The sequence below is a fragment of the Theobroma cacao genome, chromosome 5, assembly GCF_053813885.1.
Source record: "Theobroma cacao isolate CCN51 chromosome 5, ASM5381388v1, whole genome shotgun sequence".
Classification (NCBI taxonomy): Eukaryota; Viridiplantae; Streptophyta; class Magnoliopsida; order Malvales; family Malvaceae; genus Theobroma; species Theobroma cacao.
In genome coordinates, this window is record NC_142643.1 from 45,833,533 (window position 1) to 45,849,843 (window position 16,311).

Genomic DNA, 16,311 nt, shown 5'->3' on the forward strand with positions numbered 1-16,311 from the left:
ACTTTTTTCCCATAATAGAAAGATTTGAGAACAAGAACAGCACAATATCTTCTCTTTTACTTTCCATATATAGAAACAACCATGTCTTCATCAAATGCAAGATGCAAATAGGATTAAACTACTTTCCCCCTTGGGCAATTTTCTTTTTCTTCTTCCTCAACTCTTTTCTCATTAAGAAAAAAACAAAAGGGATAACAAAGGATGAAAATGGTAAAAAAAGAAAAACTCAAAAGAGGGTATTGAGCAGAGTCAACATTCTGTCTCACCATGCTGCTATAAGGAAATGCTGAAAGGTGCTTGCCTATTCCTACTTCCTCAGCAATTAAGCTTTCATCAAGTCCCAGTTGATAAAAAGCGAGCAAAATAGGCTTATATGAATTAGCTAAACTTGTTAATAACCCAACCAAAAGCACAAATCCTATTCTAAAACTCTAAGAAGGAAGCCAATTAGCAAGCACTTGCGACGCAAACTGAATTGGCGGGGCCATCTTCAGTTGTAGCGACTGATCCATTCTCTTCTACAGGTTTCACATCTCCATTCGACTTTACAACCTCCGCTGCTGATGCAACCGGTTGTTCTTCTATCAAGGCTGCCTCTACAGATTTATCTGTAGTCTCCTTTGCTACTGCCGAATTTTGTTCGTTATCAGTTACAACATCATCATTAGGTTGCCCATTTGAAACCTGTTTAGGAAGAATTTGAAGTAGTTAATATTTAAACAGTTTATGCAAGCCATCTACCAGGTTCTATATAATAGAAAGTATGAAAAACAGGCACATTTAATTAAAAGCCAGATATACCTGTTTTTGTAACAGCTGATGCTTGGCCTTTTTCTCCTGGATTATCTTTTGACGAGCCTCATAAAATTCAAAATCATCAAGAATGCATGTCTTACTGGAATGATCCTTAAAGATTTTGAGAATTTGAATCCCCTGCTCAAAATTAACCTGCAGCAGCCACCAACCATTTACAATGGGAAGAATGAAAATTACAAAAACAAGAAATAAGACACACACCGACACAATTACACAGAGAGAGAGAGTACCTCCTGGGTGTCCCTACTATTAGTGACGGGCTTGTTCTCATTGTTCTCAAGTGTTATGTGCCTCAATGAAGTGTTTGGCACATCCTTAACGATGTGCCACTTCACAGGGAAGCAACCAGTCCACTTGTCTTGTTGCCAGTATTCCATAGTTTTGTTAAAATCAACTGGGCCCACCATCTCTGCTAAACCAACAAATTGTCCACTGGTATTAACCTGGAAAAGGTGCAGGCTCAGTAAAAACCATGCATATCATTTACTCACTAAATCAAGACAGCAGAGAGTAACGTTAATCATACTCACAGAGAACAACAGAAATACAGGACAGCCATCAGGCTTATCGTTGGCCTCACAGAATGCTGCATCTAGTTTCTTGTTGCCATTAGATGTACTGGCCCAAACATTGTATTTAATGCTTTTGTGGACATCATCCTCACTATAGGATTTAATGACAAAAAACTTTGCATCTGAATAACTCTCAGGAAAATCTTCTTTATTGTACTGCTCCATATCTGGAACAAGAGTAACATTGTTCTCCTTGTTGCTCTCAGTCAGTGGAAGGTTCTGATCTTTGACAGCCAGTGTAGCAGATTCAAAATCATCCTGACTCTTATACCCCTTTACTCTAGGTCCTTTGTTCAGCTCACTTAAACCATCCATATTCTCTTTGCCATAACCACGACCCCTAGATTTGTTGTTGTTACCAACAGTGTACCACCCTAGTCCTTTCTTCCAGGAATCATAGCTATATGATCCATAACCAGAACCACCCCTGATGGTGCTTCCATAATGACTGTAAGCCATGTTGTTCGGGTACATGTGGTTCATGTATCCATATGCTTGGGCTACGCCTGATGATGGTCTTGCATTATGCAAATTCTGTGTTCAGATCATTAAGAACAATTAGGTCAATCGACAATGAAGAAGTGAACAAGCAAATCCTATATCTATCTACCTACCTATCTATCAATCTACTTTGCGAATTTTTATCTGTGTTTGTGCATGCGTGTGGGTTGGGGTTTAGATATCTATAACGCAGAGATTCAAATCTAAGAAACAAGCAGTTTCAACATACCACGACATGAGGGAATGGGTGAACATTCTGATTCCTGCCAGATGAAAGGTTGTTCGTGTATGAAGAGAACCCACTATTTGCAGCATGCTTGGATTGTCCATTAGAAGACATTGACATATCTAACCAAGGAACTGTTGACTGAATCCCATCATAGCTAAATCTTGGATCCTGATAACCTTGGGACAGATTACCTGTTGGCAAGCCTCCTCTTTTGTAAGACGCATTGGGGTTTAGGGAAGAGCTTTTGAAAGTTGGTTTTAATGACCCTAACCCATTATTACCACTCAAACCTCCACCACTTGCTATAGTGCTTGAATTTCCCTTATTTGTATCAATTGATAAGGAAGCTTGTTCAGCTACACCAGAAGTCGAAACCTCCACTTGAGATGCACTGGCTTGACTAGTCTGCATAGGTGGTTGGTAATAAGGGCTTGGATAATGGTATTCTTGCAGCGCATGCAGCTGACCATCATGTCCCATAGCAGGAAGAGGTGAACTGGGCACAGAATACGCTCCATATGGCATATAACCATAAGTTTGCTGGTACATGTAAGAGCCATTATCACCATAGAAATCCTGTCAATAGACATTAAGCTTATTAAATACAATACTCAGACTGAATAGATTTCCAAAGCAAATTAACAGGATAAAAATTAAACCCATTTCTGTCTTCCAAATACCAAACTCTATAGAAAGAAAATATCAGCAAGACCACCACAAATTACAAATCCAAAATTCATCAAAACGAAAATGTTAGCAAGACCACTATGTAAACTCCAAATGGCCATTATTTTTCAGACCATTATACAAAAAACATATTTCCAATGATTGGTTTCAGAACAACTTCAAGAAAGATTTAGCCTTCTGCCTAAATCAATAGGCAACAGTGGTAATCACCATAACAGAGATCCATTTCTCCCTCAAAGATTTTGCATCATTGTCATCACAAAGGGGGCTGTTGACAACAATTCAGTTTATACAAGTAACCAAGCAGCCCACTTGAATCCCACGGCTCAAGTTGCACAGAACCTAATAAATTTGTCAACCAACTAATCTAACCAATAAAAGTAAAATTTTTATCAACCACAAGAATAAGAACTCAGCATCTTGCAATCCAAGTAGTACCTTCTTGAAAGGCTCAGGAACCTTGGTGGTCTTGGCCTGTGAATCCAGAGACAAGTTCTCCAGTGAATCTGCAACTTCTGTGATTGTAGTAAAGGATACAAAACAAAATCAAGAATTTTAAAATTAAACTCTACAAAGGTTCAGATATATCCAAAGCATACCACTTAAATCAACAACAAAACCATAGCTTCAAGCAATCAATATTACACATAGGATAGACCATCCACCCACAAATTTATCGGTGTTCACAAATTGCAACAAACAAAGATCCAAAGATAAAAACACATTTAAATTCATAAGCTACCCAAACCATCATACTCAAATCTATAAAAAGATGAAAAATTTGAGCCAAGAGAATAGAATTAAGCATAAACTGATTTAAAAAAAAAACTTTCCAGTAAACCCTACTAAAACCCATCTAAAAAGTCACACAAAAAATTCAAAAGCAAAGATCCAAAGATAAAATACATTCAAATTCATAAACTACCAAAACCAACAAACCCAAATCCATAAAACTGAAATTTAGTATAAATTTTTTTAAAAAAAAACAACTTTTGAATAAACCCCACTAAAACCCATATAAAAAAACTATTACCCAATAAAGTTTATAAAAAAAAACAAATAACAATCAGTTAAGACCTGAAAACAACAAGCAAATCCTTAAAGAACCAAAAGTTAATATAAAAAACCAACAAAAAAAGAAAATAGAAATATCCATCCACGAATCTACAATAACAAAGCATACCCAGAGGAGTAAAGTTAGCAAGGATACGATCAGAGGTGGCCATGATCAAAGATCAAGGGTATAGATTTAGAGAGAGAAAGTAAGTAAGAGATAGAGACAGAGGGAAAAGCAGGAGGAGGAAGGAATGAAAAAACAAAACCCTAGAGTTGAAACAGTGAGAAAGTTAAGGAAGAGAAAAAAAGACAGGCGTGGAGAAGGGGTAGCCGCCAAAAAACCCAAGAGCTTTGGGAGAGTGGGGTTTTAGAATACACACAGCAAAGACTAAAAAACCTTTTTTTATAACGTATTATCAATCAAATAAAAACAACTAATTTATTGCTTTTCACAACTTCTTTTCCCCCTTTTTTGTGAGAGAGGGAGAGATTTGTTTTCGGTAGATTTTGTCACTAAAATGGAAAAACGGTGATTCAAATGACTCCACGGCTCCACTTCCTCATCAGGATAATTTCTTTTCTAGCCATTTTCTGTTTATTGTATTTTGGAAGGAATGCCCTTTGTTAGGTTCTGGGCTTTTGTTCTTTTGGGCTAAAGAGTTGGGGATTCCATGAATGAACGCTACACCGTTTGCATGGGTTTGGTTTGAGATTAGGCCTAGGCCTTAATGAGCAGTCATGGTGCAAATAATGGCTTTGTATGTAATACTTTATGCCATTATTAAGAGCGATATGCTTGAATGAATAATTAACATGAGCATTGTATGCATACCCCCTTCTAGTGTGAGGCAGCCCCCTACTCCTCTGGTTAGGGATGCTACTGGTAAGTCTAAAGTAAATTCAATGCTTTCACTTCTAGTTGTACTAGCATGACCTTCACTGTCATATAATATATGTAATCTTTATAGTATAAGTAAGGAATGGCGACACGATGAGACGATTATTTACCTGACCCAAAAAACCCTGTCTCTGTTGGGTCGATACAGGTAAAACCCGAGCGACGAAGGGCTCTTGCCATCCCTAGCCTCAACAGGTTACTCTTATGAACTCTTCCTACATGTGCCTTGCCTTATCTAACCCATGCTGGTATTGTTGGTTGCACACCATGTAACCTTACTAAGGCCAATTGTTCAAGGGTCGGTATCATCTCAAAGTGGCAACAGTCCCTTAAAGAATGAGAGGATCGTGCAAGGTTTTTTAAGAAAGGAGTACGCTGCCAAATTTAGGCCCCATGTAGGAGCCTTCGGAAGTCAGAAAGATTGAGCTGCATCGTGTCCATTTGGGCTACTGATGTCAGATTTCCCAAGTTACTATTTTCAAACAGTGTTTTCATTATTTTGAAGAAAACATGGAGCATTAGTAAAAGATGGTAAATTGTTGACAGCACACAGATGGACCTCCTTAACTTTTGGTAGATCTATGCATAAATCCATCAGTAAACAGTTCCTTGCATTTAGGCTGAATTAAAAGTGACAAGCCTGGAAACACATGGGGAACTTCCCATGTGCAAAATCTTCAGTCACGGTTCTCAACCTCTCCTTTGCACACAAACCATAATGAATGTTGTCCACCTTTTCTTGAATACAAATAAGTAAATAAGAAAAAGGATACTGCTGGCCAAAAAAAATTCACAATGGATTCCATCATGTAAAGTGTTGATTTTTTATTGTTGAAATATGATTTTACATTACTAGGATGATGTTAAATTAGTTTTTATCCCTCTATCGGAACATTAACTTCCCTCAAAAGTTTAGCAGCATCCTCAGGAAAAACAGGATTTATGTAACATCCAGATCCAAGTTCAAAACCTCCTACACCAGTTAACTGAGGTACTATCTGTAAAAACCAGTGACTGTATCGTAACTCTGAGTTAGTAAGCTGAAGTGGTGAAGTGTGAATCATGAAATTGAATGGTGGGTTATTCAACTGCAAAGACATCTTCCTAAGCATGAGTTTTAGCAAGCCACCAAGATCAACTGCCTGCATACACGTGAATCAAATGGAGTATAAGTTCCTCAACTGTGAAAGGTAGGGAAATTTGTGAAATATTATAATGCAATGCTAATCTGTATATTGTTTTGGTTATAAACAAGTGTAACATATTACTGCATTTTTTTAAATTCTTTCAACTACTCCATCTGACAACTCAAAATATCCCTGCTCTTGTATTCAAAATTATCTCTACAATATGACATGCATCTCAGATGACATAATAAAAGTCAATAGAAATTCCAATTTTCTATAAATCATTATGGCTACTTTTTATTTGAATTTCCCAAAAACACGAATTCCTTTATCCCTCATTCAAATTTCATATCACTTGTGTTTTATACCTATACTAGACAGTATTCACAAGACTACAAGTTCTATGGAAAAATATAGTCATTACATTTCCCACATGTCTGTCTCCTTAAAGATTCCCACGTCCTTTGCAGATTTGAAGGCTAAACTGGCATCATGAAACTAATATTGCTAACAGACCAAATGAAACCACTAAAAAGGCCATCTTTGGTTCAGTAAATACCGATAAACAACACTTGCATTATGCTCCGAAGGAACTTCTTCTAACAATAAGTCAATAACTCATAGAAATACTCACAAAGTGTCCAACAATCATCTGACATTTCATGTCTTTTCTTGTGGATTTATTTCTTTTGTGGATGAGTGACAATGAGAGTTCATATAAGAAATTTTCTAGCATTGTCATACCCACCATAAGTTTCTAATCAAACAATCTGTGCGTAACTTGTGATCTCATGTGACACTAAGAAAGGCATAGGTGAAACCATATAAGAATAAAACCAGGATGCATAAGAAGTTACCTTTTCATTGTCTAGTTCATCAAAATGAGAAGAATGATCCCGAGGAATTATCCATATCTCAAAAGGAAATGAAGCAGCAAATGGAGCAAGTGAAATAAATTGGCTGGTTTCATTAATCAAAACGTCCTTCGATTGAACCTCACAGAGACTACATTTCCCTGTCTGATTAAAATACTCCTTCATACTACCAATTCGAGCAGAAACGCTAGGAGGAACAACTGGAAGAGACAGTATCTGGCTGTGAGAGTGACTCAGCGAAGCCCCAGCTGAAGCTCCATGGTTCTTGAACACCTAAAAAAAGCATTAAACCAAAATCAAATGACGTTACAGCAACAACCTGCAAGCATGCCAAACTAACACAAGAACAGAAAGAAAGGGGAAGGGAGAGATGGGATGCCCTGGATCAAAAATATAATCTTAGGCCTTGTTATTATTAGAAAGAAAACATACTTAGGAAATGAAAACACTGGCTCTCAAAAATTGGAAACTTATGAAATGAATGAGAATTAAGGGCTTTTATAACTATATCATAAAAATGCACAATGTAGTCTGATACTAGTAGTATTGGAGAATTCCTTGTTATGTAATAGTTTTTTGTTTAAAAGATACCAGAATGTAAAGCATAAGCTTCAGGGCACAAAAATTAAGTTTCCCAACAAAAGAACAATCCGTAACTTGATAAAATTAAAAGCAGATTCGATCATCAAAACAACAGAAAAACTATAGTCTTGACATGGTTCAATCCAAAACTAATTCAACACCTGATCTTTAAACAACCCAACAGTCCTTTTTCCACACAAATCCATATTCACAGATAAAAACATTTCAAAATATACAACTTTGCATCAAACAAATGCTTTCAAACATTTACCATCCAAAAAAAAGCATTTCTTTTACAAGAAAAAATGTTCTTTTTTTCTTACCTGAACATATTTGATTGAATCAAATCCTTTAATCTGCTCAATCCTCCTCTTATAAGCAATTAAAACATCACCAAGCTCACTCGGACTCAAATCCGACAACTGAACCGAGTGAACCGGAGTTTCAATCACCACATCATGAAGCCCGAACCCGGGTACAACCCGACCCCACCCGCCCAAATCGATACTCGAGTCGCCATTTTGACCAATTGGGAACTCGAGATTCCTGCTCAAAGCCGGATACAAGTTCTCGATGACCCGATGTTTCCAATTCGGTTCGTTCGGGACCCGAAATATCTCGGGTGCACACTGGTGCTCATTGCCTATGCAGAATGGGCATGAGGAAGAATTATGGTTAGGATTTTCTGAGGATTTCGACTTGAAATCGGAGGGGCGTTTAGCTCTGGCCGGGGAGAATACGACCCATCTGTTCGTTACCGGGTCTCTTCGCAGTTCGGGGCTCCGAGTTGGTGTTGGAGTTGCCATGATTGTTTTTTTTCTTTCTTTATTTGTGCTATTTTTGAGATTATTAACAAAGTTGGGTCTTAACTTTTATCACTCTATGCCATGTTTCTTTTGGCTCATTTAAAAATCATTTAAGTGTTTTTCTTTTACCATAAAATAATTCAACAAATCAAAATACAACACATCATTAATAAATTATAAATAATATGTATAAATCTTCTGTATTTTTATCTTAATTTAATGATAAAATAATAATTTTCTTGAATTAATGTAAGTTTTAAAAATGTTATATTATAATTATAATTAGATATACGATAATTTTTGATAACAAATTAAGAAGAAGAAATTCCTTTTTTTATTTAAAAATTTCAATAACTTTACTAGCTTTTGTCTTGAAAATTTTTTGAAGTACTAAATATTATTTGCCTAAAAATGAGATTTTTTTTTTCAAATTTAAAGTTAAAATCCAAATGAAGTGCTAATTGGTACTTTAGGTTTTCATATGTACTAATACTGCTAAAGTAGTAAATTCCACCCAATAAATTGTGTAACTTTAAAAAATATATGAATATGTGCTGAAATGAGTACAAAAATAGGTAAAGATTTAAAGAGTTTCATTTATATTTCCATCATGAAAGCTACTTGTACTTTATTTTTTTTAAAAATGTTATTAAAAATATACATAGAAAAAAGAAATTACCTAAAAAATTACAAAAAATTAAGGAATAACATTTTAAAAATATGTTAAAAGTGAGAAAAGAACTAATTTACTATTGAAAATAAAGGGCATGGCAAAAGTTATAAGTAAATGAAGTAGGAGATTGAATATTAATGAGCAATTATTACTTGTGAAAAAAATGTTAAACATGATAAAAGCAGTAATGGGATTAGTAACACTTTTTAAATTTTCATGTTCATATTATAAACTTTGATTTATGTCTATATTTGATTGGAATAAGCCAAAATTATTGACTAATCTTCTATGGGTTAAACCCAAATTTTTTAATTTAATTTAATTTAGAACAATTTAGATTTGTTTGTAAAAGTTGTTGCTTTCCTACTAAAAGGTTCAACCCTTTGTTTATTCTTGTCAAAAGAATTCTTTTTTGATATCATTAATTTATTACTATTTATAGTTGTCAAATGGGCAATGGCAGCCAGAGAAGGCCAAAAAAAAAAAGGAATAATTTTGAAAGGTAGCCAAACCTACCCACAACAAAGGGAGAAGTCTATGTAATTTGAATCATCCCACATTGGCATTTTTGTCAATCCAAAATCCACATGCTAAATCCCATGGTCCACATTTAAATATTTTCCATATATAATGAAATAAACAAATATAACTAAAAAAATGTATAAAATATTTAATATTTATAAAGTCAGTTAGTTCTAGGTCTTTGTAAGTCCACAATACAAAAATCCCTTTTGGCTACCACATTGCCACATTTGCATTTCTCATGTTTACTCACATAAAACCATACAATTTTTTTTCCTTTTAATATTATTTGAAATCAATAAAAAATTCACATTAAATAATTGGTATTTAAAAATCATTTTCTTTTTCATTAAAAGGAAAGTATAAAATATATATTTTTATTTTTTAGGTTATTTCTAAGACACATATATATATTGATAAACCAACATCATCAACACCAAAGAACACCACTATCACCACCATTTACAATTACACACATTTTATTTTTTGGTTTCCTTTTTGTTTGACACATAAAAGACCCTCACCCAAATCTCAACCTGATAAACTTTCTTCCTCTCTGTCTCTCTCTCTTGCATTTCAATTCAATCAATCTCTCAATTTTTTTTTTCTTTATTTCTTCCTTTCATTTTTATTTTCTGTCTCTTCTTATTACCCCAAAATTTTGGCCTACTTTTCATCATCACTTTATACCCCAACAATCCAAAGAACAAGACTTTCCTCCCCAAGTCTTGATTTTTATTTCTGGGATTCTACTATTAAGCCCAAAAAATGTGTTTTTTGAACATTTCATTAAGGATCTGTGCTTGACCTATCGAGATTTTGGAGGATAATTGATCTGTGAGTTATTTATCTTTTTAAAATGGTTTGTTTAGCTTGTTTGATGATCAGTTTCACTGTTGATTATGTGTTTTTGATGAAAAGTTGGATGATCAGATTGGCGATTGTTTGGTTAGTGAGAATCGGACTTGAACTGATTGAAAAATGAAAAGTTTTTATGGCGAGTTTTGAAATTTTTCTATTTTTTAATCATTTTTGGGGGTGATGAAATATGAATATTGTTGATTGAGCTTTGTTATTTTGTCTGATTGATTTAATGAACCTAAATATTGTTGTTTGTTATTGTAAATGATTGATGTTTATTTTGTTCGAGACTGAGATGACTGATTCTGATGATCTATGAAGTTTGAATATTTTTTGATCACATATGGAATCAGCTTGCATAGATTTTGGTATGTTTTTAGCTACATTTGCTTTATAGCTACTTGGTTCTTGACAAAAATAGATTTCTTTTTGAAGAATGTTTTCTAAAAATAGTCTCTTTGGTTTATCCTCTTTGAGATAGATACTTAGTGGATGATTAGAGCAAGAATTGTTTGTTTCCTCATTTTAATAATTTACTCACTGATTGTGTTATTATTGTTTATAATTTTATATCTGGTAATGTCACGATAGAAAAAGGTTATGTAAATCTTGGTTATTTGCTTAAGGGTTTGTTAAAGAAGTTCAAAATTTAGTTATCAATTATACGAGCTTTCCAAATGCGTGGTGTTCTGCTTATGACACGTGTTTATTGGTTTCTATATTGGTAAAGTTGGTTACTTTTTTGGTTACAGAAGATCTGGGGGGGTGGTGAGGATATTAAGTGGAATGTGAATTGCATGGGGTGAGGATGCCAGAGTTGAGAAGCGGAGCCCGGAGATCAAAACGCCTTGATGATCTTCAGCCTCCTCAACCTGTTGATCAAGCAGAGAATTGGGTACTGCCTGCTCAAAACAGAACCAGGAGGAGAGTTGGTGGACGAGGAAGGGGTAATGCTGCAGCTGTAGCCAAAGGGCCCTCACCGGCGGTACCTACAAGGCCAACAGCTGCTGGTAGAGGCCGGGGCATAAGGTTGATAGATTTAGACCCTGAGCCTTGTCAGGTTCTTCCTGAGGCTGCACCTTTAGCTGCTGCAGAACCTGCTTTAAATCGAGTAGAGGTAGTGGCAGATAAAGATATTGCGATGGAGGGTGGGAGCGCTGACAAAATAATGGGGGTTGAAGAAGAAGCTAGCACAACCCCAGTTCCTGAACGGGTAACTCCATATTGCTTACTATATCTTTCCTTTTTTGTTGAATATATTTATTTGTTACTTAAATCTTCCGTATTAAGTTGCTTATTCTGGGACACTTCGCTTTTGGCAAGAATACTGGCTGAATTCAATTTCTTCTAGTATGCTTTATTTAGCTAAGAGCTAACTACTATATTAGTCATACAATTTCAAAAAGAGTAATTTCTTCATTTCAGCATTTAAAATCTGTTTGAAAATATTTGGAAAATCATTGGCATTTTGATTTAACATGAAACTGAAGATTGTTTTACTATGTCAAGTCATGGGTGTTTCATTGTATGTTTGGTCGCTTGTCTTTTAATCCTCAGATTCTTACCAACTAAAACGTGCCTAATTATTTAGTTCTTCACCTCAACGAAGCTCTTGACTGAATACTTTTATGTTACTTGTTGCAGGTACAAGTGGGTAATTCTCCTGTATATAAGATAGAAAGGAAATTGGGTAAGGGTGGTTTTGGCCAAGTTTATGTTGGCCGAAGGGTAAGCGGTGGTAGTGATAGAACTGGACCAGATGCAATTGAGGTATGTCTGAGAAACTCATGCCCATGTTCAGGGGTTATCCAGGTCAAACCACTTGGGATGTAACGGCTGATTCTTTTTCATCACAGGTGGCCTTGAAGTTTGAGCACCGGAACAGTAAAGGCTGCAATTATGGTCCGCCTTATGAGTGGCAAGTGTACAAGTATGGCATCTTTAATCATAAAATTGTGTATCAAGCTTTTGTTTCTACATATTTTAATGCAGTTTGTAACTTCTCACATTTTTCTTTCTAATCTCCTCATGAAATGAAAAGTACCCTAAACGGATGCTATGGGATTCCTTGGGTCCATTACAAGGGTCGCCAGGGAGACTTCTACATTCTGGTGAGTTTTGATTTTGAGCTCCTTAGTGTCTTGTCTCCCAAATTACTTAATGTATCTTAAGCAACATTAATGAATATTTCAGGTAATGGATATGCTTGGTCCTAGCCTATGGGATGTTTGGAATTCTCTAGGACAATCGTAAGAAATAGAATCTTCCTCCTCTCTCTGTTGTACCTACCCAGGTATGTCTATATGTGTCTACTATACTCTTTCAGCTTTCTAACATGTTGTACTATGATAGGATGTCACCAACTATGGCTGCCTGCATTGCAGTGGAGGCAATATCAATTCTTGAAAAGCTTCATTTAAAGGGGTAGGTCCTTTTGTATCTTTCTGCACTTTGTTAAATTCACCCTCCTGTTTTGCATAGTTACAACTGATTGGCATTGTTTATTGTCTGCTTGAAAAAAAAGGTTTGTGCATGGAGATGTGAAGCCTGAGAATTTTTTACTAGGTCAACCTGGATCAGCTGATGAGAAGAAGCTATATCTTATTGATCTTGGTTTAGGTATGTTCTCCTCTCTTCTCTGTTAACTGTATGTTCTTTCTGAAGTGTCAAGCATGAGCAAATTATGATTAACAATTACTGTTTTCTTTTTCGTCTTCAATGGAAGATTTCTCTAAGAGATTCTCATTTTATGCCATGACTTTAACTGAGATTGAATAAATGCTATTCCCAAGTTGGTATTAATATCTGTCTGCTTCCCATGTCCTCGTATCAGCTTCTAAATGGAAAGATGCACACTCTGGTCAACATGTTGATTATGATCAGAGGCCTGACGTGTTCAGGTGCATGGATTTGTTTATGTTATCTTATTTTATTTTTTAAATGTCACCAGTTAATGCTTATGCTTGGTGTTAATATCTTGGGATATTCCTTCTGGCAGGGGAACAATTAGGTATGCTAGTGTACATGCACATTTAGGTCGGACTGGAAGTCGTAGGGATGACCTTGAGTCATTGGCATACACATTGATATTTCTATTAAAAGGACGGTTACCGTGGCAGGGTTATCAGGTTTGTGTTGTTGTTTTGATTAAAGATTTATCTAATCCGATTTACCTCCTCTGAACTATATGGCTTTTGACTGGAACTTCACAGGGGGATAACAAGAGTTTTCTGGTTTGCAAGAAAAAGATGGCCACTTCTCCAGAGTTGATGTGTTGCTTTTGTCCTGCCCCATTTAGACAGTTTCTTGAAGCTGTTACAAATATGAAGTTTGATGAGGAGCCCAATTATGCCAAGCTCATATCCTTCTTTGAAAGCCTAATTGAACCATGCACGCCATTGAGGCCAATAAGAATTGATGGAGCTCTTAAGGTGGTTGTTATGCTGTTTCTCTCCAATTAAATTGGATCAGATAGGATGCTCAATTAAACAACCTTTTTCTGTTTCCTTTTGCATAAATAGGTTGGGCAAAAGCGGGGAAGATTAGTCATTAATTTGGAAGAAGATGAGCAACCGAAGAAAAAAATACGGCTTGGTAGTCCTGCTACTCAGTGGATTTCTGTTTATAATGCACGCCGTCCTATGAAGCAGAGGTAAAGTTGCATTTTCTTGTTAAATATAATATTCATTTCTACTTCTGCTTGTATGATGAACTGCACAAACATTTTGTTATCTCTCTACTCCTGAAGGTTGTTTGTAAGCTTAATTGAGTGGTCTGAATTATTAACATTCATTATAAGTTGGTATGGCAGTGAGTTAATCTTATCATTTTTGCTTGTTTCCCTCATCACAGTAATAAAATAGCATGTTTGGTGAATACTTTCACAATTGATGTCTCATATGTGATGATGAAACATGTATAGTGACAGGCAAAATTTTAAAGCTAATGTGGCTGGCTGTTCAAAGTTAAATGTGGTCCATTAAAATTAGGTTGCCAGTCTTTGATGTTTGTTTTGTGGTGCATGCTTCTTTGGGTATAAATATGAGATATTCAACCATGAGGTTTGACATTTGTTTTGCGTAGAATTCTCATCTTGAAGTATCTCTCAAACGGTGTTCTTCCTACCTGTAACCTTTTATCAATCTTGTAGATATCACTACAATGTAGCAGATTCGAGGTTGCGTCAGCACATAGATAAGGGTAATGAAGATGGATTGTTTATTAGTTGTGTCGCTTCAGCAGCTAATCTCTGGGCCCTGATCATGGATGCCGGAACGGGATTCACTTGCCAGGTTTATGATTTGTCAACAGTCTTTCTGCACAAGGTTATCATTCTAAAGCACTAATTCTGTCATTTTTCTGCTTGGCATCATGCATTCTTTGACGTACTCCTTACGTTAATATCTATTGGATTTTCATCAGGATTGGATTATGGAGCAGTGGGAAAAGAACTACTATATAAGTTCAATAGCTGGAGCAAATAATGCGAGTTCCTTGGTTGTTATGTCAAAAGGTTGGTAATCGCCAGCAAAATTTATTTCCTTTTTGATGACCATGAAACTAAGACAAAATTAATTTTTAAGTGGTGCCATTGAGTTTTCTGAGAGTGGAGTGATGCATGATTGAATTCATATGTTACAATTTAGCCTTGAGGGTGCATCTTCCTGGAGCTGCTGCCATGATGCTACAGTCATGTACATTCAGAGCTTCTGAGTTATATATATATATATACATGGGCGAATAAATAAGTTTACATGTCTGCCTAGACCTTGTATCCTTGAGTTGCACAACTTATGTTGAAAGACAATTGAATAAAGGTTTGTTTTTTGTAATTAACCTTTAGCAAGATGGTATACTTAATGTTAAGCTTGCGAGTTCCAAGGGGAGATTGGCTAAAGCAGTTTGTTTTGAGCATGCCTGAGATTCTTATATATTTGTAGCATTCAAATTATGTTGATCACCTATTTGCTAAGCTGTTCTCAAAATTCTGTGACTTTGTAGGAACTCCTTACACCCAGCAGTCCTACAAAGTGAGTGAATCTTTTCCCTTCAAGTGGATAAATAAGAAGTGGAAAGAAGGCTTTCATGTAACATCAATGACAACTGCTGGGAGTCGCTGGGGTGTGGTAATGTCAAGGAACTCTGGATTTTCTGATCAGGTAGTCCTTTCTTTTGATGGGTACGCACATCTTCAGTTTTTCCACTGCCCTCCATTTCCAAAGTAGCTGATTACACTTCCTTTTATATTTATTTAATTGAATCAAGGTTGTGGAGCTTGACTTTTTGTATCCAAGCGAAGGAATACATCGGCGATGGGAGAGCGGTTACAGAATAACATCTATGGCTGCAACTGCAGATCAAGCTGCCTTCATACTGAGCATTCCTAAACGAAAAATGATGGATGAAACTCAGGAAACTCTGCGTACATCTGCCTTTCCTAGCGCCCATGTAAAGGTGGGTATTTCCCTATTTTCGCCCCTTGCCATCTTTCAACTCCTATGGCAATGCTAATTAGCTTCTTTAAGCATTACCAGTGGGTGCTGAGTGTTGCTTGGTCTATTCTCTTTTATTATATATGCTCAACCTCTTCTTTTAATGAGTCTTTATCTCATATGATTGTTCATTGTTGCAGGAAAAATGGGCCAAAAATCTCTACATTGCATCAATTTGTTACGGGCGGACAGTCTGCTAATTCTGGAGTGTACATTGTGACATAGTCCAAAAAGGAAAAAAAATAATTTGAAAGTTCAAATTTTGGAAAGCTGTTGAGGTATTTTTGGTCTTGAATTGAGTATGGGTGGGGTTAACTCTGCTATAAAATCTCCTCATATGGAGTGTATAAAGGGGAAAAGGAAAAGAAAGAAAAAAAGAAGAGAATTCATAGAATTTGGGAGTTGGAATTCTAATGCCCTGAGCGACCTTGAGATAGTGTGGGCAGCTGTTTGTCAAAACATACATTTCATAGTAACCGGTCTTGTGCTTTGAATTATCATAACTGGCTGCAAGTAATTATCATAAATAGCAATGTTTTTCTTAAAGTGGGAAATGGTTCACCTTCTCTCCCTTCTCTCAACCCTCCATTACTCCCAGTACCAGACCCCTTCAC

General features: G+C 35.9%; 3 protein-coding genes across 4 annotated transcripts; 1 reads left to right on the top strand and 2 right to left on the bottom strand.

The window, feature by feature from the left end:
• Positions 1-23: 23 nt before the first annotated feature.
• Positions 24-4,263, bottom strand: LOC18600293 (YTH domain-containing protein ECT3-like). Of its 2 annotated transcripts, none has more exons than XM_007030654.3 (7): positions 4,016-4,263; positions 3,244-3,320; positions 2,119-2,694; positions 1,347-1,922; positions 1,047-1,259; positions 802-948; positions 24-684 (listed from the first exon to the last, which is right to left on the bottom strand). In XM_007030654.3, the coding sequence occupies exons 1-7, from the start codon at positions 4,029-4,031 to the stop codon at positions 448-450; spliced, it is 1,842 nt and encodes a 613-aa protein (XP_007030716.2). In that variant the 5' UTR covers positions 4,032-4,263; the 3' UTR covers positions 24-447. The 2 variants fall into 2 exon arrangements, with proteins under 2 accessions (XP_007030716.2, XP_007030715.2); XM_007030653.3 differs by having other exon boundaries at positions 3,989-4,263.
• A 1,301-nt stretch (positions 4,264-5,564) lies between these two features.
• Positions 5,565-8,211, bottom strand: LOC18600294 (putative galactose-1-phosphate uridyltransferase). The gene is made up of 3 exons (XM_007030655.3): positions 7,667-8,211; positions 6,744-7,034; positions 5,565-5,901 (listed from the first exon to the last, which is right to left on the bottom strand). The coding sequence occupies exons 1-3, from the start codon at positions 8,147-8,149 to the stop codon at positions 5,635-5,637; spliced, it is 1,041 nt and encodes a 346-aa protein (XP_007030717.2). The 5' UTR covers positions 8,150-8,211; the 3' UTR covers positions 5,565-5,634.
• Positions 8,212-9,780: 1,569 nt separating this feature from the next.
• Positions 9,781-16,243, top strand: LOC18600295 (Protein kinase family protein). Its single transcript, XM_007030656.3, has 17 exons — positions 9,781-10,181; positions 10,958-11,418; positions 11,850-11,975; positions 12,062-12,135; positions 12,247-12,316; positions 12,399-12,454; positions 12,558-12,629; positions 12,730-12,824; positions 13,039-13,105; positions 13,204-13,333; positions 13,418-13,636; positions 13,727-13,857; positions 14,356-14,530; positions 14,628-14,718; positions 15,207-15,364; positions 15,471-15,659; positions 15,838-16,243. Exons 2-17 carry the CDS (start codon positions 11,014-11,016, stop codon positions 15,895-15,897), a joined length of 2,118 nt encoding a protein of 705 aa, XP_007030718.1. The 5' UTR covers positions 9,781-10,181; positions 10,958-11,013; the 3' UTR covers positions 15,898-16,243.
• The last annotated feature ends 68 nt before the right edge of the window (positions 16,244-16,311 follow it).

Coding starts and splice junctions, on each gene's coding strand:
- LOC18600295 (XM_007030656.3), top strand. CDS start 11,014: ATGCCAGAGTTGAGAAGCGGAGCCCGGAGATCAAAACGCCTTGATGAT. Junction 12,455..12,557: donor TGGAATTCTCTAGGACAATC/GTAAGAAATAGA, acceptor GTACTATGATAG/GATGTCACCAACTATGGCTG. Junction 13,106..13,203: donor CAGAGGCCTGACGTGTTCAG/GTGCATGGATTT, acceptor TCCTTCTGGCAG/GGGAACAATTAGGTATGCTA.
- LOC18600294 (XM_007030655.3), bottom strand. CDS start 8,149: ATGGCAACTCCAACACCAACTCGGAGCCCCGAACTGCGAAGAGACCCG. Junction 7,035..7,666: donor ATTCAATCAAATATGTTCAG/GTAAGAAAAAAA, acceptor TGCTTTTTTTAG/GTGTTCAAGAACCATGGAGC. Junction 5,902..6,743: donor ATGAACTAGACAATGAAAAG/GTAACTTCTTAT, acceptor ACGTGTATGCAG/GCAGTTGATCTTGGTGGCTT.
- LOC18600293 (XM_007030653.3), bottom strand. CDS start 4,031: ATGGCCACCTCTGATCGTATCCTTGCTAACTTTACTCCTCTGG. Junction 2,695..3,243: donor TTCCTGAGCCTTTCAAGAAG/GTACTACTTGGA, acceptor GTCTATTGACAG/GATTTCTATGGTGATAATGG. Junction 1,923..2,118: donor ACCCATTCCCTCATGTCGTG/GTATGTTGAAAC, acceptor ATCTGAACACAG/AATTTGCATAATGCAAGACC.